Source organism: Phyllopteryx taeniolatus, chromosome 7 (assembly GCF_024500385.1).
Source record: "Phyllopteryx taeniolatus isolate TA_2022b chromosome 7, UOR_Ptae_1.2, whole genome shotgun sequence".
Classification (NCBI taxonomy): Eukaryota; Metazoa; Chordata; class Actinopteri; order Syngnathiformes; family Syngnathidae; genus Phyllopteryx; species Phyllopteryx taeniolatus.
Window position 1 is genome coordinate 26,001,342 of NC_084508.1, and position 22,169 is coordinate 26,023,510.

At 40.9% G+C, this 22,169-nt stretch overlaps 2 protein-coding genes across 12 annotated transcripts in view; one reads left to right on the forward strand and one right to left on the reverse strand.

Annotated features, from left to right (window-relative positions):
* Positions 1 to 4,430: 4,430 nt before the first annotated feature.
* Positions 4,431 to 18,533, forward strand: LOC133480529 (transmembrane protein 125). 5 transcript variants are annotated; one of them, XM_061778718.1, is made up of 4 exons: positions 4,431 to 4,647; positions 13,133 to 13,240; positions 14,047 to 14,141; positions 16,166 to 18,533. In XM_061778718.1, the coding sequence occupies exon 4, from the start codon at positions 16,545 to 16,547 to the stop codon at positions 17,241 to 17,243; it is 699 nt and encodes a 232-aa protein (XP_061634702.1). In that variant the 5' UTR covers positions 4,431 to 4,647; positions 13,133 to 13,240; positions 14,047 to 14,141; positions 16,166 to 16,544; the 3' UTR covers positions 17,244 to 18,533. The 5 variants fall into 5 exon arrangements, with proteins under 5 accessions (XP_061634702.1, XP_061634699.1, XP_061634703.1 ...); XM_061778715.1 differs by lacking the exon at positions 13,133 to 13,240; XM_061778717.1 differs by lacking the exon at positions 4,431 to 4,647 and having other exon boundaries at positions 4,654 to 13,240.
* A 1,438-nt stretch (positions 18,534 to 19,971) lies between these two features.
* Positions 19,972 to 22,169, reverse strand: part of ap1m3 (adaptor related protein complex 1 subunit mu 3) — a 42,390-nt gene continuing 40,192 nt past the window's right edge. For 6 of the 7 annotated variants that reach the window (XM_061778710.1, XM_061778714.1, XM_061778709.1 and 3 more), the window contains one exon: positions 19,972 to 21,992. In XM_061778710.1, coding sequence (XP_061634694.1) covers positions 21,970 to 21,992 — 23 coding nt within the window. In that variant the 3' untranslated portion in view covers positions 19,972 to 21,969. The remainder of the gene's footprint in view (positions 21,993 to 22,169) is intronic. The other variant, XM_061778708.1, reaches the window with a different exon arrangement.

Genomic DNA, 22,169 nt, shown 5'->3' on the forward strand with positions numbered 1-22,169 from the left:
TGGAAAAAAAAGAACTATTAACTACTTCAGTTTTGGAACAATGAACTTAGTTCAAAATTTTAAATTATGAAATATGTACTGAATTAATTCATTTTTGGAACGGTGAACTGAACTTTAAACCAGTTCGCATAGAAAATGAACTTTCCTAAGCCTGCCCACAGCATATTCCTTCAATAAATAACTTCAAAGCTCAAAATGTTTACCTAGAACTGACATTTTGTACATCATTTCAGAGTCAAATTCATCACTTTTGAGAAGGGTAAATGTACTCCTCAACCCCATTTCAGAGTGTCGCTACCAGAATTAACAGATTGCCGTGCATCTGTTCACAAGGGCGCTCCCCATTTTCAGAAAAGGAGTTCGAGGTGTAATAAACACAGATGGAGTTTTGCTGCCGGAGGGAGTGCCCAAGGAGAAAAATGGTGGTTTGGAGCAGGAATATGGTGAAAAATAAGTCACTGCGACCTGTGTTGTTGAGAGAGGTAGCAGCATGTAGCCTTCACTCTTCAATATACTGTATTGCTTTCTACAGGATCTTAATACATTACATGTCCTTTTGCCCCTGATTGGGGTACATGCATACAGACAAATGGCCGAATTTGAGCATTTCGGCCCCCTTCCAATCAAAGTCAGCAAAGGCCCGTTGGATGTCTCTGAAAGATTATCCTGACCAATGTCCTGTGGTGTGGATTGTGTTAATAGTGATTTTTTTTTTCTTCTGAGCTCTGTAAACAGTCCTGGCCCAAAATGTAACTGTTGAAACTTTTACATATTTCCGATTGCAAATCCTTATGTGTTTGGTTAACTCAGAGTTTGAAAAGCCAGTTCTCTCTTTCATTGTTACAGCTACATCAAACAATATATTTGGACCACAAAGCAACACAACAGAAGATGCAGGTTTACAGACTTTATTCAACAAAGGGACCACACTGACGTGAAAAAACGACTATTAAACAGAAAGTGACGTGACTGAAGGTCAAAGTGAAACCCATCTAGGGGACAGGTACTTAAATAAGGACAGTTGATGGGAAGCCACAGGGGGAAAACATTAAAAGTAACTGGGAGAACAAACTCTAACCTACACAAAGAAGAGAAACAAGAACAGGAAAACACTACTGGCAGGACAGAATGAATGTTGAAATGCGTGAGACTGTAACAAAGCTGGCAAGGCAATGGCGACAAGCAAAGTACAATTTCTCGGCGTTTTCCTCCTGCGTCTCTCATGCTTAAATACACTGCTGATGTCAAAAATCACCAGCAGCTGCATTGCGGGAGACTCCACCCACCGATCGACACACAGCGCCTGCAACACGAAGGTTAAGATGTAAAAAAAAAACGGTAAAAGTGTACACCGCTTCAGGCCAATGAGATTGCTCATTGATAAATACATTGTTTGGAAAAAAAATACACCACCGGTGCAGCGAGGGCGTGTCCTTAAAGATGCGCCAGGCAGAAAGTCGATCCAAACTTACACCTGCTCAGACCATGTCCAGGTTTTGGTGCAAGGTAGACCGCTGCTCCAACGTGATTTTGGTGAATTTGATCGGGGCACAGGCAAACACACAGGTCCACGGACATATTTCAAGTGCCAGTGGTTATCACCAGCTCATTCTGTATTTAATAAGGGTACCCGCTCACATTGTCTGTTGCCATAGCAGCCAAAAGCAGTGACAATGCTCCACTCATGCATGAACCGCTGCGATTATGTATCATCCTCTTCCACACAGAGAAGTCTGCATCAAAACTGACACTGCACATCTAAAGGGAATGACAGGAACCGCTTTGAATGGCGGCAAATGAAGTCGGCTGTAAACATCCCATCCCGCCCACTATCGGATCTGCCAGGCTGAGCTGGTCTACGAAATTACCAACCCTGACCTACCCTCCATTATTTGCTAAATTTGTTGTTTTGTGTTCTAGTCAAAGCGCTGTGTAATAAAAAAGTTCCTGATCCACTTTTGGTGCACAGTCGTGCCGCTGCTGCGCCGGATTTACACTGCTCACAAAAATAGAGCCCCAGTTCTCAATGCCTATTCCCATTATTTCTTCTGGGCAAAATGTACAAATCCAAAAAATCTGAGGTTGACCAGCATCCAGGAACACATTGTGTTTGACTTTAAGGGTTCCATTTTAAACATCTTGTGCACACATTATCATGAGTATTTGATTATTTTGTACCTGGTCAGAAATGACAATTTCCTGCAATATTTCAGTAGCACAAACATTAAGGCATTGCTTCTAAACCACAGCATGGCTGCCTGACTTGCACATAGCCACACATTAAATGCAACACAGTGAACAGCCGTTGAGGTGGAGCAATGGATCACAGGCGGCACGGTGATCGACTGGTTAGAGTGTCTGCCTCACAGTTCTTCCCCCGCCTCACCTGTGTGGAGTTTGCATGTTCTCCCTGTGCCTGCGTGGGTTTTCTCCGGGCACTCTGGTTTCCTCCCACATCCCAAAAACATGCATGGTAGGTTGATTGAAGACTAAATTGCCCGTAGGTGTGAATGTGAGTGCGGATGGTTGTTTGTTTATATGTGCCCTGCCATTGGCTGGCAACCAGTTCAGGGTGTACCCCGCCTCCTGCCCGAGGATAGCTGGGATAGGCTCCAGCACTCCCGCGACCCTGTTGAGGATAAGCGGCTCAGAAAATGGATGGATGGTTGGATGGACAATGGATCACTTTGCAGGGCAACCCTTTTTTTACTTACCACTTTATAGTTGATAAAACATTGCAATGGCCAGCACAAACTTCCTTTCACCACTATGGAGAAGGTTTGGTGAAAATATATGTAATTTCAGGTCCAAAGGTCTTATCTGAACTCAATGGGCTGCCAGATGTTATCAACTGTTATGCTATGTTTTTAATTATTATTAAAAAAAAATTAAATTGATGTACACTGAATGTGCTGTCATCTGTGATAGAGGTTCACAAATGGAAACTGTGACATTATAAAGACATATTCACGCTAGGGCTGCCCCAACAGTTGTGACATATTTTTTAAGCCCCTGTGGTAAATATGAATTTATAGAAACAGATGACAATTTGTCAACCAACAAGACACAGAAAGCACGCTAATCAACGTATGTGTGAACCATTAAGAGAACAGGGTGTATACACACTTATCTCTCACATTCTGGTCACACTGTTGCATCCAATCAACACAATCACACTCACAAGTTCTTCTGGCTTGGGTCTATAAATAATACTCGTCTGTGCACGAGGCATCCTGTGGTAACACTTCAATGAGTAAACGATTAGCTGTGAATGAAACTCTTGATCTAAATTTGGATGGTGGCCCTGATGGGAATGGAAATATTGAATGTGAAGAAACAACGGAAGAGGCAGCATGCTGTTGAGGACAATATTACATTTGATCTGATAAACTGATAAAATAAATGACTGGTATTAAGACCAACACCATGATGTTTGTTTCTTCTTCTGCATGATCCTCTGCGCCTTTATGCTCAATTCTATACATAAGGATTAATTAATTATCTTATCTGTCCATCATCCGTCCATTTTCTATAGCGCTTATCCTCATTAGGGTGGGGGACTTTGGATGAGAGGCAGGGTCCACCATGGACTGGCCACTGGTTTGGGATCAAGCCTTAGAATGGTCCCTTTTTGTTCACTTTGCTGGCACCTCCGCTCAATTCCACTCGTCTACTGTACACTAGAGTACATCATTAATATTCCGTCTTAGTTTGTTTGGCAGTAATAAAACGAAAATCTGTGTATTTACAGGAAATGTTTGCTCACTGGTTTGGACATCAGATACAGGTAGTAAAGTGGCACTTGAGGGGTTTTCAAGGAATATCAGACATCAAACTCGAGATGAGCACTGTACAGCACATGCAGGATACTGGAAATTAGTTAAGTAGACACAATCTAATGACTGGATATACACGAGCTGTGTCAAACGTTGTGGCTTCGCAAAGTCGATACTGACACTGTCAGATCAACTCTTACGGATCCGAATATGAAAGAAATTGGGATTGATGCAGGAGTGAGCCTCCGACGTGCTGTAATGCAAGGCACCAAACCCAATGTGGAATTCATTTTTCTACAGTAAAAGTGTAAAACCTTTGACACCATGATTAGTTATACAAATTACACACAACAGACAGTACACTAAAAACATGTCTGAATTCTCCTAGCGATGAGAACTGACAATATCCCTCACGTTTTGTCAAATAAACGTATATTCTAATGTAACAATGGAACAATAAGATCCAATGTATCAAATGAGTTGTAATCAATTACATTTCCAAATGGCAGCCAGCATGTCCTCATGGGTACCGAACACTGCTGCTGTGGAAATTGCAAATGACAGAGAGGTAGCGAGGTAGACACAGGCTCCTGCCCCCCACGGAGAACTCCATCCACCCGTCCGTGTCCCCTCCCACCGGCGTCCCGTGCCGTCTCGCTCTGCCACTCCTGCAGCAGACCGGGGAAAGTCCGCCCGGTGCTGGTGCAGGACGCGTAGACAGAAATCGGAGCCGCTCTCGGACTCGGCGAGCCACCGAGGCTCGGATGCGTGCACCGACTGCTGCGGCCGCTTCACAGCCGCAGACGCCACCTGGAATTCGAATAGAAAGGACGCTCTGACCGGTGAACGACACGCATCAGCTGAGGGCACAGTAAGAATGGCTTTTATAACTCGGCAAAAGAGGACGCGATAACGGTGTGGGGTTTTTTTTCTCCCCGTTGACAACTTTATACTAAGTTTTGTTTTTGTTTTTTTTTCCTTTTGAAATCATTTATGTAGGCTATAAGATCCATTAGTTTCTGGAAATGTCTGGCACAAATATACATCTCAAATATCAGACCAATAATAAAACATGCATCCTATTCATGGGAAAATGAATAATAAAACATGGGTTGGATTTATTTCGTTTTGTAGGTTAAATGAGGGGATAAGATGACATAACGTCATTAATATAGCCTATAAATGAGGTGGGTTCTTTCCATTTTACAGCAATATATTTATTACATTTAGAGGTCCCCCCCCCCCCCCCCCCCATCTTAGCTGAGACTACTCCCCAAAAAATATTTAAATAATTCCTAATTCTTTTTCGTTCATGTTATTAGTACAGTATTCTTAATTTCTTGAACCCTATTTCCTAATTTGTTTTCAGTCATATTAAGGAAGTAAAACATGGTGACACTGTATCACAGCCTAACCTTTGTACTTGTGGGACAGCCCACGATTACAGTGCACAGATGAGTAAATCCTTACATGCTGGACACATCATGGAGCTACGGGTCAGTTTTGCTGCATTATGGAAACTCTATAAACCACAGAGTGGACGTTATTTTGATTAAAAAAATAAATAAATAAAATAAAAGAGATCGATAATGTGCACAGCCAGGGATGAAACCTTGTGCCACTTTGTTCATAAACTGTAGATCAGTCACATATCTTATCCTCGGACAAAGCTCAATCCTCTGAACTGTCTATTTCACAATGCAAAACACACACACACACACACACACAAACAAACAAACAAACAAAAACAACAACACTCTTTCACGATGTGGTCAAAGACATAAAAACAAGTCAGGCTGATGAGTGAGGAGCCTGTGGTCACCACAGAGCATAGGATGAAAAGAATGCCAAAAAACAATACTGGTGACTGAGTCTGAAGCGGCCTAGCTCTTATAGGTGAGGCAGAGTGAGGCGTGTGTGTTTGCGACACGACACAAGGGCGGAATCTTAAAGAGAGGTGTCGAGTTTCTCAGTCAGCAGATAACACAAAGTCAGGTCCTTGTGTGGTCAATTGTATCCGGACGTCCTTTCCCTACTCCATCCACCTCTTTTCATGGATATAGCGCCTGTCCACCTGCAGTATGAGCATAATCTATTTCATTCAGCCCATTCAGTTCAGAGTTGGTAGAAAATTCTATCGCCTGATCATATCTCAATAAGTTTGAAATTTTAATAGTTTCCGATTTCTACAAACATACAATGCAAGGTTTTCTAAACTTTCTGTAGCAGACTAATGAGGATGAGTATCAACAGTGAGGAGTTATTATATTTACATTTTTGACTCTCCTTTCCCCTCATTCATTTTTGGGTTGTTATAGCTGTGCTTTGTTTGGGGCGATAATATAGAGTATTGATGAAAAACAACATGTAGCAATAGCAACTCTGCCACCTCCAGCTCTGTCTTCTGGTCATTTCTACCGTCTCTCAAGTAGTAAAGTAATTGCAGTAAATATCTGTATGAAAAACACTTCTAGGAAATGAATATAAAATAATCAAATAAAAAAAAAAACAATAACTCCAAATAGAGAACAATTCCTTAACTTCACTCTCGGAGTTGAGTTTTATAGAGGAAGGGGCACAAACTAATTCACCACGAACAGACGTGAAGACCACTGTAAAGTGAGGACACCCTGTATACAATATGTTGCATTTCATTTGAATAGCTTCGATAATATTCTTGATCCAATGTGTAGTGATGAGAGAGAAGTAGAATTAGAAGTAGAATGTATATGTCAGCCTGTTAAATACACTGCAAGTCCCAGTCAGAGCTTGTGACAAAATGTAGTTCCTAAAGCTCCCATTTTTCCGTACACGAAAAGGAATCCCTCGACATAAGTGAAAATGTCACTTCATTGGTCTATAAACAAGACAGACATCCAACCATCCAAATTCATTCTGATCAGTTTTATTTTAATTAGAGCATATTCAGTATCACCCCTGAACCCACAAGAGGAAGCTTGGGATTTAAAATATATATTTTTTTTTAAATAAGGCCTTGAAAACAGGTAGCATTTTTCCCAGGACAGAAACAGACGGGTGCATGCATGTTAAAATGGGATTTGATTAGCGTTTTAATTTTGCAGTTGTGCATGACAAAGTAAAGGGAGCAGCTGTCCGCAGGGTTTCACAGGCACCCTTCCAGTCTGGGAACCAAGGGGATTCAAATTAGGAGTCTTATGAGCGTTACTGAATTAATGTCCTCACGCAAGTGAAAACGGGAATTGAAGATTACCTGACAGAAGCAGAACTGGCGCAGCTGTTTCATTTTGCTCCTATTGCAGCAAAAGCCCTGTTTCCACCAAAACAATGATGTTTGGTGCAGTTCAATCAGGTTGTTTGTTTAGTTTACACTGTCAAAAGTCTAATAAATCCCCTCTTATACTACTAATAATAAGCCCTTTATTATCTCCATGCATCATGTATGTTCTGTTGCCACAGCTTAGTGCATGCACGCAATGTGTGATATATTATATGTAATATAACATTACATACTTGCTAGGCTACATAACGGTTTGTTGCCTGCCTGCGAGCGGTATCCTCTTAAAAGTATGTGACCATACCTCAAGCAAGCCTAAAATGAACGTCCTCTCCCGAGCACCGGTGACCACCAGCGCACGTTTTCCCCCATTTTGTTCTTATAAACACGGAGCGATCCATTATTGTTTTCGTCGCCATGGTAGCGAGTGTATCTGGTCACGTTTGAGTTGACAAGATGAAGCCCAGTGTTCGTAAAAAACGGGATGCGGTGGTATCGGAATACAAGATTTTACTGCAGTAGTCTGACATAGTTCAATCGTGAATGACCAAATTTGTCTTGTAGTCTCATCCGGGCATGAAATGTTGTCTGTCCCACACTGCCGACATGTTTTTAAAAAAAATAACTTTATTGGTGGTCAGATATTTACAGTACTACGTCAAAAGACACGTGACCAGGCTAACAATAAACTAGCTTTTGGATTCAAATATACTGTACATGACGGCGACGTGGAGTAAATGTCTTTTTCGGAGCCGATCAATGACGTCATTGTTCGGATCGGCGAATTATGACATTAAATCCGATCAGCATAAATTGCTAATTATCGGCCGATACTAATCAGGCCGATCAGATCGGTGTAAAGTCTACTTAATTATGAACACAGCCACATCCCCATTCTAAAGAAAGTATGTGCACTAGTGTAACCACGTTACCGGCATTTTTTATTTCTACTTCTGTCACATGGGTTTTTTTTTTTAAGGCAAGGCAAAACGTGGAGGACCCAAGTGCAGGGAAGCAGGGAGGCAAGGGAGAAGTCTCAAAAATGATATTTAATTCCAAGTTAAAGGCAAACAAGCATCTTAGAAAAAGCTAACTAAACAAAATCAAAGTCACAAAGAAACACTTGAATAAACCTAAAACTGGAAACAGACATGACGAGTAAAACTACAGGCGACTACGACATGCCACAGACAATAAACCGACATGAAGTGAAAGAAACCAGGGAACTAAATACAAACAAATTGACGAGACCACGAACACCTGGACAAGACGCGAGTGGCTGATTGATCGACACAAGGTAGAGGGTTGACGAGAACAGGTGGACACAATAACTAAATGACCACACAAGACATGAAACACATGGGACACAGGAAAATATAAAACAAAGCCAAACACAATCCAAACCAAAATGCAGAACATAAAACCTTCCCTTCTTTATTTCTTTGCACAGGTTATAGGTTACCAGCGGAAAAGATAAGATCAGATAAATAGAAAGTTCTTAATTGTGTAAATAATTTTGGTGATGGGTACCTTTTTTTGGCTTGAGCTTCTGCCCCCAAAAATGTCTGTGCATGTGCCTGCTATTACTACGGTATCTGTAGTGGACCCTATTTGAATGGTTATGAGAAATTACGATGAAATACAATCAAAACAACCATAATTTGGGACCTCTTTCACACTGGCCACCAAAGCCAGCATTTTCACTGCTTTTTCTGGCTCACTGTTTTCTGTGTAAGGGATCAATTATGGGATAGGGAGTTGGAGTGGACCTGGGAATTTGACCTGCTTCCAATTTGGTAGCAGAGGCGAGACTGCTGCCAACCAGGCCCTTGTGTCACGTTTAACTCCGGAGACCACACCCCTTTTTGTTGAAAACAATTTTCACTGCCACACATCTAATTTTGGTAATTGGGCAACTCGCAGCGGCTGCGTGAATGTGTACTTCAGAGTGTCAGAAAGGCAACGGCTAAAATGCACTGTGAAAATGACTATTGTCTTTAATGGCATCTGAAGCTAAAATAGCACTATTTAGAAGGTGTTGGCATGTTGTGTTGAGTGGGGTGGCAACTCAATGTTGTGTGGATTTAAAAAAAAATAAAAATAATGAGAAGGTGCTGTGTATTCTTCGTGTCTTACTGAAATAAACAGAAGAACACACATGCAGCTTGTCCACTATCGTTTCATTTACTCTGTCATGTTCTGTTTCTTTGTTCTTTGTTGTAATTGAGGGGTCAGACTGTGTCATGCTGGTATGATCTCACACCATTTACATAGCTGATGCTGATATTACAGCAGAGACTGCAGTCAAAACCCAAGTCAGCTTGCGGTTTACTGCTCTAAACTGCTCTTGGTGGAAATGAGATGAAAGATGTCCGGAAGTGGGTGTGAAGATGTAGACTTGGAAGTCATTGGACTAGGCAAGGCTACAGCTATGAAGGAGGAAGCTTGATTTATAAATGAGGACAGATTGTGTATTACTATGAGGAGTTATGCTGTTATTACTCAAATGGATCAATGCATCGGTGGACACAGGTAATAATGGAGCCAATAGAAAATTGCAAATGGGGAAAGATGTCAGAATCCTACAGTAAAAACAATGTAAACATCACAACATTCTAATGGCTGTATCACGCTGTGTATATATAGTGTGCTTTACAGTATGTGTGTGTATAATGGCGCAGGAGCTTTGGGTCAGGCTGAATTACCTTGAGCCACAGGGAGATCAGTTCGCAAAGACGAGTACCACCCCTCCAACACCCATCCCCCCTCCACACAGGCACACAGGTCTCTCCTTGCAACACCTCATCTCCCAAGCAGACATGAAAGATAAGAAGTTTGGGAGATAAAGAGCACTGGCGGTGCTACAGAGGAGGTAAGGAGTGAGCTCGAAGGAAGAATGAAAGGTGTGGAAGGCGGGCGAGATAAGCACATGAAACAAATGGAGATGAGGGTGTGTAGAGGTGTGAGCTGATTGAGGTGATGGTGGGCCATAAACTAAAAAATGAGCTCATGCAGAAAAATTGGAATTAAACTATCTTAGAGTGGCCAGAGGGTACGCAGGGGCATGAAATAGGATGGATCTGTTTAAAGCCTCCGCTGACATTAATAACTGAATTCATGTCTACAGCCAGACTCACAACTTTGTCATCGTGCCGCACCTCTATAGTCAGCATGTCGGAAAATCCAATTTTTGATATATAATTTGCACTACACACTACAAGCACATTAGTTTTGTAGTCTTAACAGTTTCCATTATTGTGGGAAAACATTCTATAACTTGTCGGGAGTGTGTCTGTGGCAATTTTTTGTCTCTTCGTTCAGACTATTACTGAGAATAGCACTGGGTGTGTGTGGCGTGACTCACTGTCTCTGTTGTAGTTGTAGTTTTGAGAGAGGACAGAAAAGGGCAGGACAGGACAGGACAGGATGTGGAAAAATGAGCAAGGCAGTGCTACTGACAAGTGGTGCGGTGGGATTCTTTTGAGAGCCAGTCCACCTTTTATCTTACATTTTAAATAATGTGAGGCCAGCATAGCACAACTATTTGTGAGCAGATTTTACCACAGTTTGGGTCAAAATCAATCCAGATTCAGAAAAGTAGAGTCACACCTCTGAAAGCTGCGTGCAGGAAAAACGATATGTACCTCGCCAGTCTATTTCAAATAAATATAGTGTATCTCCTTAATACCTTTTTGCTAAGGTAAGCCACTTTGGTCATTTATGTACAGTTGATAAATAATGTTGCATTTTAATAATGTTAGCTTGCTGTGGTGATGATCAATCTGTTTAACAATTGAGCAGGTTAGTATTGGTTTATTTGGTATCGCTTGGAACCCCGGCTGACCAGGTAGCAGGATTAGTATATCAGGGTATCTGGCTATCTACTTTGCCAATGGTAATCCGTCAAAAGTTGGTAGAGCTGTGGGTACCATACAGAGAGGGGGCATTCGTTTCTCCCTGTGAGTTGTCCATTGTGACTATAATGCACCTTGTGTCTGCATGGCTGCGCGATATGTTGAGAAGAAAGTGTCTTCAAAAAGATATGTTGTTTGCTCACTTGTCTTTGCCAACCACATTTCAAACCCCAAGAAGGACGCCGAAGTTTCAGCACTACCCTCAGTCCAGAGCTTCAAATATCCCTTACCCTTCCATGCCACACAAGCCTTGTCTCCACTCCCTATGGCATTTGGCACCAGTGCCCAGCACATAGACAGATGGAGCCAACCCTGACCCCTCTCCTCGCCTGCAGGCCCGCCGAGAGAATCAGTGCTTGACTAGAGGAGAGGGGGCTGTGTGAGTGAGTAGAAAAGGCGGAGATAGAAAGGAGAGGAGAGTGTATTGCTTTGTTACCACAGCAACACATCACCTTGTCTCCCGTGTACTACTCTTAAGCCAAACCATAGGCCCTATGATAAAACAAACGCACAGCAGGAGATTCTCTTCGATACATTTTCTTGATCTCATTTTAAAAAAAATGTTCTTTATTTGGCAGCAATAGCTTTGATGTGAGAGGAGTACGTGAACACTGACAGCATCCTAAATATAGATGCACCTACTGTATGTGAGTGAAGCATCACAAGATGGGCTTACTTGCCAAAATGAAGTCTGCTCCCAAGTGACAAAGTGTTCGCCTGCTTTAATTGTGCTGTCACACTCAAGTAAAGCACAATACGTTCTTCCCTGGCAGAAATATGAGTTTATTTTTTGTAACTATATCAAACATGCTCCATGTATGACCATATTGTTGAATCATTTCGCCCTAACCCCCACCTGAGCCTCGGCAAATTTAACAAAAATATTGTACCCCCCTTAGTCCCTCTGGATGTTACTGCAACCTTTGAACCTATTCTGCTGACTGATAATCTGATTAGCATATTGCCAGACAGCCAATTTTGAAAGAACAAAGTGTCAACAATAAAATGAGACACTAATGGCCAGTGGAATGAATTCAGGGCCAACATAACAGAGGGGGGAATACCGGAGTCCCAAAGCTTCCCAGGTAATTGGAGTGCAGTATGTTTTTTTTTTTTTTTTTTTATGCTACAGTTCCTCCGGTGACCTTGTAAGGCTGAGGACTTCCAAGAGGCAGACAATGAGAGCTACAGATTAGGATTCATGTTTGAGGTTCATGATTATCCTTTTCAGTTTTTCATCATAACTCTTAACTCGTTTGCATAACAAAGGATGTTTTTACACTGTCAGCCTGTCCGCAATCATTTCATTCTCTGCTGTAAGCCTGAGTGTCCAGCATTGGTTTGCTACTCCCATCACTTCAAAGAAATCCATTTTGAATATTTGTCATGAATAGCATCAGTTTTTTAAATGAATAGTGGTAGGAAAAGGCATATTTCTCCATGTCCAATTGCCACTTTTCAATAAGTAACGTTTTCTTTCTTTTCCTTGGGGTTTCCCTCCATTAAATTTTTCGTCAACTAAAATTAATGCTGCTTGTTTTCTTCTTGCTGCTTACTGTTTTTTTTTTCCAGAATTTATAATATATATAAAAGAAATAGTGTAAATATGGGTAAGCTGCTTGTTTATTTTTGAAGCCAGTATGAAAAGCTACTGTAGGAGAAGTAATAAAACTGCGGCACTTCAATGACGACATGCTTCTGTTGTTTATGGTTCCCACTTTTTCTATTATCTACCTACCATGATGACCTTTCTTGCACCTCATTGATTGTTTTATGTTTTTTGATCCCATTTTCAACTACATTGGCCACAGGGCTCAGACATATCTAATGATCCAGATTTGGATTAGCATCATTTTGTACACCTGCATACAGGAGATACCAACCTCCTGCATAATCCTGAATTTTATCATTGAGCAAGATTACCCATGTTACAGTTAAAGAAGTGCAACAGAATCTTCCATAGAATTAAAGTGGAACGAAGAATTTTTTTTTTTAGGTAATTAATACAGTAATATTTAAGGAATCAAGATGATATTAAAACAATCTTAAAAGCAATGGTGAGCCATGAGGGCCAGCAAGCCCTTCTCTGCTGGTTTAAGCAATATCAGACGCATAGACCTACTGTACATTTACAACCTAAATTGTAATATTTGTTCCATGAAATTATATGAATTTATTCACAACAGGGCGGCTCGGTGGACGACTGGTTAGAGCGTCAGCCTCACAGTTCTGAAGACCCGGGTTCAATCCCCGGTCCCGCCTGTGCGGAGTTTGCATGTTCTCCCCGTGCCTTGGTGGGTTTTCTCCAGGCACTCCGGTTTCCTCCCACATCCCAAAAACATGCGTGGTAGATTGATTGAAGACTCTAAATTGCCCGTAGGTGTGAATGAGTGTGAATGGTTGTTTGTTTCTATGTGCCCAGCGATTGGCTGGCGACCGGTTCAGGGTGTACCCCGCCTCCCACCCGAAGATAGATGGGATAGGCTCCAGCAGCCCGCGACCCTAGTGAGGATAAGCGGCTCAGAAAATGGATGGATGGATGGATAATCAGCTGCTCTTTTAGTATGATTTGTTTTTAAAAAAAGTTTTTGTTAGCTCCAAATGATTTATGTGGCACAATTGCATGCTGTTATGTGTGTTTTTGTATAGTATTGATTGTTTCTATAATTGCAACATGATTGTGGTGGTCTTAAGTGGTGGACTAAGTCGCTATTGATGGCCCAGGTACTCAGCCCGCCACTGCTTCAAAGCAATGTTTCAATACCTTCTTGTTTGACTGCAGGTGGTTGAGGAATATTTAGTTCAGTATTGGCTTTTTTTTCCTCCACCTTTTTACTTCATCCCTTACAACAGTTACATGTGCACACCTGACTCACTGTCCTATTTTTTTATGGCGCCACCTGACGCTGTGCTCAGACCAGCTGGGATTAATTAGTGACTCAACATTGAAACCAGTGTGCTATGAAATCAATACACTATAACAGAAAATCTTCCTGCATGCTCTTGGAATGGCAATCGAACCTGTATATTGTCCATTGCTTTGAATGTGTGTGATAATGGTTGTTTGTCTACATGTGCCCTGTGATTGGATGGCGACCAGTCCAGGGTGTGACTTGCCTCTTGCCCAAAGTCAACTGGGATAGAATCCAGCTCACCCCAAATGATGAGGACAAGCGCCATAGAAAATAGATGGAGGTATGTTTTTCTTTCTTAGTTAATGTACGACAGTTGCAACACTCACTTGCAGCGATCCGTCGCATCAGACACAGGATATGAAATGCTTCAAAGAACAGCATGTTGCCAATAAACACCCCACCTCCCTGCTGTAATTACCTTACACTTCACTTCACACGCTTTGTATGCCCACTCCCTATGCCACTGTTGTTGCTTTACCTTTGTACAAGGCGGGCACTGCCTACATTAATAAAAAATGTCAGCATAAATCTATATCTAAATGAGGGAATCAGATTTTAATGTTTTTAAATCATCTGTCACATTGCCTCAAAGCATAATCCCAGTCCTGAATGTGCAGTTATGTTTGTAGAGATACGGGGTGTTGAGTTTAGATTTTGCTGAATTGTCTTTTCCTCCACAAAATGTGAGGACGAGTGTAACTAACTCCTGTCAGCTTGTGTTGGGACATGTGGGCTTGTGCCACGGGCTGCTGACTTTGATAGAAATGAAGCTGCTGCCAGGTTTCTAAAGACAAGCTGCTGACAGCCATAACCTTGAGGATGTTCGCTAGCATGTGTGCTTGCTGTCTAGATTACATGCGGTATCTTGATGGGGCCTGTGATGAGGTTTGAAACTGTGTTTGATGAAATATGCTGAGCCAAGACCACAATTGAAGAAAAAGAGCATCACTGAAGAAATTGCTGAAATGCTGTCGAGAAACAAAATGCCAACTAAATCAATTGATTAAGTACCATAATGCTGGTCAGTCCATCACAGCAAATTATAGCAATCCTCAAATACACGTACATGCAATTTTGTCACCTCGTGGCTGTGAGTAGCATAGGGATATCCACTATGCCAGAACTGTGTGTGGGCTGAGAAAAACAGCTCCCCGTCTCGAAGAACCATAACAGTATTTTGGTCACCTTTGAGAACCTATTTTTTTTTGTGCTGTTCGACCATTTACTATTTTGCTTTTTTCTTTCGAAACTCATTGCATAATTGTTGCAGTTCCCTTTGCAATTATGAATGCAGACAAAATGCTGTTAATGACCAGGAAATAAATACATTGAGGACTGTAATGTTGTCAATACAGCACAGGATATCATGCCAGTGATTTTATGCCAGTAATTTTCAAAGTGTGGTACGAGTACCAGTGGTGGTACGGGGCTCCCTCTTGTGGTACGCATAGAGCCACTTAATTAAAAATGGTCACACTCCAGCACGTCATAGTGGCTTGCGATAATATTAAATGTACTTTTTAGGATTAGAGTCTCCGTCTCGTTTTTTTGCTGACCACTTAATGGTGGTCATAGTTGTAAAGGTGAACTAAGTAGTTTTCTCTGTGGGACTTGGTGTCAACATTTTGACAACCACTGCTGTAGTGCTTGTCCAGTGTGTTTAGAATGTCCCCTTTCTTTGACATTAAGTCTAAAACTTTTGAATGATGGCATTGTCAATAGTAACTTAAGAGACAAAATTACATTGACTACAAATTACATGGTTATAATAGGGGACTCATTTTACATAATTCATAAACATTAGGAGTGAAGACTTGATTTAACGTGCATGTAGTTGTTAGGTCAAATCTGTAAGTCGGTGTGATAGAATCTCGTTTGTGTGTGTGGATGTACATTCTTCCCGCTATCAGTTGATGCTGCAACTTTCATTAGCATTGAGAGAATGAGGCAAACATTTTTGTTTTTAAACAGCCATAATAGAATGGTTGGATTGCAAATAAAAAGTAATTGTGTGTTAAAAGTTAATTGGGTGTATTTTTAATGAGACCAATATGTAGCGCTAAACATATGGTGCTGATTCTCTAATGCACCTGTTACCAAAACTCAACATGACTGAAGCAAAGTAAAAATGTCAGCCTCTAGAAGTCAATGTAAATACATTCAACTGTTTGTGAGTTACTCTTCAACACAGTTTGCACATAAAAGCTCATTTGATGTCTCAGTTCTTTGTTCAGAATACCGTGAATGCTTCGAACAAAGGTTAGAAGGTGAAAATGTGTCAAAACAGTCTGCCTTTTCTTCCAGGTGATGTCTGCTGCCAGTTACAAATTTCTGTTCCTGCGAGCGCGGAGGTGAATCCGGAGCCAACCTTTCCTCCAGCTTGGATGAAGGGACCCGAATTGACTGTCGAGGTCTGCTGTGGATAAAACAATATTACCTATACAGGCAAGTATTTTTGTACATACACAGCATTGCCTCCAATTGTCATGGTAATGCCTCTCAAGTGACCTGGGAGACCTCCAGGTTAACATCCAACGTGACCCCTGCTAAAACCACTCGACTTGCCAGTCCCAACAGCGTCAGCTGTCAGTGAAGGTGACACGGGTTGAAAGGATTCTGAAGTGGATTCTTTTTCCTCTGTGGTGGTGGCTGCCTTACTCATCAGGCTGGGAGTGGCAGCAAGATGCCTGAACTGGACGATATTCCCCCCCTGAGGGGACCTAGAGGCCCTGAAATGGGCCTCCATGGTCCCGCTGACCCAATTCAGATTCAGCACGGGATCCTGGAGGAACAAGTGGAGCTGTGGTGGTTCAGAGAACCCGGGAAGTCTCTGCTGTGCTACTCCATCGCTGTATTTCTAATCGTGGGCTGTGGGCTCGGGGGTGTTGGCCTCCTCTCCACTACCACCAGCGTCTCAAGCGAATGGCGGCTGGGTGTGGGCACGGCCCTTTGCCTGCTCGCCTTGGGGGTTTTGCTCAAACAGCTGCTCAGCTCAGCAGTGCAGGACATGAATTGCATTCGAAGCCGGCAGCAGATTGACATGCTCAAAAGTGGAGGCTTATCTGATTTCCTTGTGGTTTTGATTGCTGGAATGTCCATGCTCATTTGTGGAGGGGTTCTACTACATCTGGCCCTGGTGAACCATATGCCCAAACCAGGCCAAGCACTTAACGATATGTACGTCTCTGGTGTGGTGTTGCTGACTGGAGGGGGGGCTGCAGTTCTGGGCGTTGGAATTTACTCTTTTGCGGTCATCCTACTTGAGAGGACACGGCCTGGACGAAGGTTCGTGGACAGGATGTTGAACATCTTCACCATCTCTGGGCACATGGACAACCAGGCTCGTAGAGAAACTACCTCAAGCCTGGCTAATCTCATATGAGATTAAACAGCATGAATGTCGCCTCTTTTGGGTTTTAGCTCCTAATTTCTGTACATTAAACTGACTTCCAATCAATTCTGGGGACAAAAAGACGTGAAGATGACACATCTTTTCCAAGCCGACATTTTGCTCCATTTTCTGTCACCATCGGAAGCCAAACGTAAGCAAAAAGAATCAGAATCAGAATCAGAATCAGAATCAGAATCAGAATCATCTTTATTTGCCAAGTATGTCCAAAACACACAAGGAATTTGTCTCCGGTAGTTGGAGCCGCTCTAGTACAACAGACAGTCAATTTACAGAACACTTTACAGAACACTATGTAGGAAAAAAACTGAAAGAAAAGATAAAAGGCTAACACACAAAGTGTCCCAGTTTAGTTTCGGTCCAAAGCCACACATAATGCTGCGTTTAAACGCTCAAATCTGCACATCTGCTAAAATTTCACATTCGTTCTGGACAAAAATGTTGAATTCTGCTCTGTGTACTTTTGGCTTGGACAGTGTTGTGCATCAACACCAACAGGAAAAAAAGTAAGTGAGTAGGGGAATACTGTAATAAAATCCTGTAATTGATGGTTTAACATATTTAACTGTGCACTGATGATTAATTTAGAATTAGACTCACATCTTTAAAACTGCTAAAATTATTTTTTGGCATTAAAAATAATAAAAACATTAATTCCAATTGATGGATCTCAAGTTGGCAGCTTGGTCTAGTAGTTGTGAACACGTCAGCTGTGTGTTTTCTCTGGATACTCCGACCTCCTCCCGCATTCCAAGAAATATGCATTATAGGTTAGTTGAAGACTTACTGTAATTGGCCATGGATGCAATGGAAAGTGGATGAATGATCAATGGCTGTATCTGAAGTCTTTGCACTGCAACCCATTTTGAAAGAAAAATGAGGTGAGGTTTATTCATGTGTTAAAGGGACATTTGGCCCGCATTTCTGACCATCCTTGGTTTGTGTGCATCAGGACATCAGTGAGTCGCTAATGATAGCCCAAAAATGATCAAATTACAGTTACAGAATATCCAATTATTGGCGCAATAAAAAGACATTCAAAATCTTTTCACCTTCTCAATGGCCATATAAATGGAAGAAAAATGATAAAATCACATGAGTGACTTTTGAGTTTAACAAAAAAAATCATTTCTTTTTTTAACTTTGTTCCAAACTTGTCTGTAGTATCTGTCAGCTGACTTTATGATTGTTTTAGAATTATTCCACTTTTTATGCACTTTCAATTGGTGAATTTCTATATAAATTGTTTTTTGTGTGACTGAATGTGACTTTTGCAATCGTGTTTTCTTTTTACCCACTTAATTCTTTAACTGTATGATAACACTGACTGAAATCACATTTGCTACTAATCATAATGGTAGGAATAACGATCCCCAAGGTCAGCTATTGAAATTAGCTTAACTTCTCATTGCCTCCATGGCTGGCAAGACAAAAGTTATCAACTCAAGTATTGATGGTACAAAAACAAAGCAATTTAAACAAAAGTAAAAACAGAAATAACAACAGAACAAAAACTAGATGTGAAAAATGTGGTCCAATAAAGGTGCCGTATTTTACCAACCATTTTTTCCCCCGTATTTGGGATGTAATATTGTCTCTATGGTGCCTCAGTACACGTGTGAAATATGAATTAAAATCTGCCAAGAGGCCTGAAATCAGGTCATTTGCATTTCTCAAGCTTATCTACATCACTAGCGAAGATCCCTGCCGACCAGCGCTGTCAACATTACAAATACGTGTGCCCTCACAAGTGAGTCTTCTACACAGAGGCAACCAATCAGAAGAAAGGGGGCGGTCTTAGCCAAATATGGACAAAGCACATACAAAACCGGGTCAAACAGAAGTAGCTGTCAGAGGGGCCTTTTCCGGACACTTGTATGTTTTTAAAATGAAATTGACACTTTTATACTAAGTCCATGTTAGAGAGTCACTCTATGGTGGTCTAAATAGCCAAAATAAGTGACCTTTAAAGGGAACATACTGTATTATGGCAAATTGAATTTTTAACTGCTTATAGACAAATTGTTGGTCCGCTGGTGTGCTTGCGCACCTATCAACTGTGAAATTAGAATGTAACAGATAAAAGGTAAGCAAAGATGCAGTGTTAGCACAGATTAGTATTAGCTACCAGTGGTATCAGTGTTAGCTTCAGATTATCGGCAAATGGATGTGAATATGACCATTATTATCACATCCTTCCACAGTCCAAACGTATGTTTGCCAAAAGTACTGCAAATGTTTTTGTGTGTGGTTGTTTTGTTATTTTGCTATGTTTTGTATGTTTTACAGGCATGTGTTAGCCAAACATTGTTTGAATAATGCAAGACTGTAAATTGTCTTGACATTGACATGCTATAAATGATAACTATCCATTCATTTGATACTGCTCCGGTATTGGATCTGATTAGCTTGTGCAGGTTTACCTGATGTAGTTTGTTGCGTGTTCGTCAAAAGCTTTTGAGAGTCATCTCTCACATTTCCCCACACGATATATTTTGTGTGTGCGCGTGTGTGTGTGTAAAGCCTTCTTTATCAGTCTGTGCATATGCTGCCGCGACACAAAAGAGTCACAGTGAACCATTGTTGCGGCGAGGACAAAAAAATAAAAAATTGAGGGCCCAGTGCACAAGGCGGCGGACTGCAGGGGCTGGCACAGGTTAGCACCAAGTTGTTTGTTGCACACACACACAAAGGTCAGAAGTGAGACTCAATATTTTTTTATTGGTCCAAGGCAAATACAAATGTGAACAGACAAACCAGACAGTGTCAGCCTTGATTCAAGGAATGTACGTTTAGTTGAATCTTTTATTTTTTTAAGATATGATCGTTAAGCTTCAACATTTAATTGGGGCGTTATACAGGCGGTAATACAGGAGTAGTACCTTCACATTGTAGGCAGTGTCGCTTCAATTCCCACTCAGTGATGGTGTGAGTGTTAATGGTTTGTCCTCTGTCCTGTGAATGACTGGCGACCAGTCCAGAGTGTAGTCCACCTTTTGCACAAAGTTAGCTAGGATAGGCCCCTGAACAGGATAAGCGGCACAGAAAATGGATGGATGAATAAGTGATGCATAGAAACGTAGTTGTTTTGTGGTCCGACAATAGCTGCATTTCTTTTAACAAAATAATTAAACACATATTGAATGACCAAGTACACAGTGTATTTTAATCAAGTTGTGCAAGATTCCGTAGCAAATGTTGGACGTGTGAATCATTTGTTTTCATGTCGTCAGTTCATGACACACATATTGCTTCAAATATTTTATCAAATTTGGTACCACTTACAAATAGTGTAACCTTATGAAAATGGATGGATGTTTTTTCACAGGTAATAGTTTTGTGGGGCCACCTCAGAATTTGCCAATGAGTATTTATCACACTATTGTTATGGAGTGTGAAAAACTATTGACTGACAAAAACAAATGTATTACAAAATATTTTATAATATAAATATAATTTTGTGAACTTGTTTGCCTGATGTTTCAGGGAGTGGATAAATGCCTTGCAGCTATCGATACTTACCTGTATTGAAACGTGGGAAATATTTCATACAATCTGCTCAATATTTTCAAATGTACAGAACCTTTATTTTCAAATATATGTCATTGCTTCATATACCAGTCATTATAAATTAATGACGACCAATAACAGAAATAATAATTTTGGAAGCAAAACTCAAAAACGATTAGGCTGTCTGTTAAAAAGTTTCATATTTAACAGGTTTTTATTCAGTAATAAAATGACTTCTATTGCAATGGTGGTGTTTCTGAGCTAATGTGTGAATGGTACAATGTATACACGAGTAATTGAACAATAGTGAACTCCACACTCTTTGGGAGAACTATATGCATCTTCACATGTGTGTGGGCAGAACAAAACGAGTTATGCAAAGACACATGCATATACATATTTTTCAAGCAATCCCTTTAGACTATGTTAACTTCTCTAGGTGTGACAGTATAAAAACATAAGAAGACAGCATTTTTGCATCCAACTCACTGTTGAAGACTCGTCAAAGCTGCAAGTGGATTTTGAGTGCAAGGACAAGGTTACAGGCTCAGCATGTGGGCTTGTCAGTGGTGTAATATTACACTGCCAAAGTCTCAGACAATATTGTCACTTATTAATCATTGACCTGCCGGCTGGTGTTAGGTTCACTTGACTGAGGATTATGTTCACAGTGGTAGGGGTGATGATACAACAACAATTTATTTAAGGCAATAAAGATACGACAGATGTTTTCATAACCATTCTGCCTCAGAGAGTAAGAGATTTATGTAGTACAAAAAAAATTAATAACAAAGACACAACCAGATTATAAAACGGTAAACGTTTTCATGATGATGAAATAAATTACACGAACACTTGGCAATGTGGTTATCCACTGGCTGGCATTGATTCATTGAGCTGTAAAATTTGAAAATACAATGTATTAGAAATTCATTCATTTAAACTTTTAAAAGGGGATTTTTTTTTTCTCTCTCAATGTTTCTCAATGTCGCTGACAATAAACCTCCACGTGAGTTACATAAAAATGGAAAGCCTTAACTATAAATACATTACATTACACTTGTGGTGTAAAAGAAGAACGTATTTTTGCACAAAATGAGAGAAGATTTTCCTTCTGTCCCACTCAGAGAGACATAAGGACAGGGGAAGAAGCCACAGAGAGCCATTCGTCTAGCAGCATCTTTGCCCTTTAGTTTGTCCGGAGCTGGTAATCTGCCAAGAGATGTAACAGCACAGCATTAACACATAGCTTTTGTCCCTGTCATCACTCCTGCACATCCCATCATTGGCAACACCAAATCCTTAAACAAGATTTACATTCATACTGGCTGTAGTGCTAGCACAATAAATCAAATACTCAATAATTACTCTCCTTAGGCAAGGGTGAAA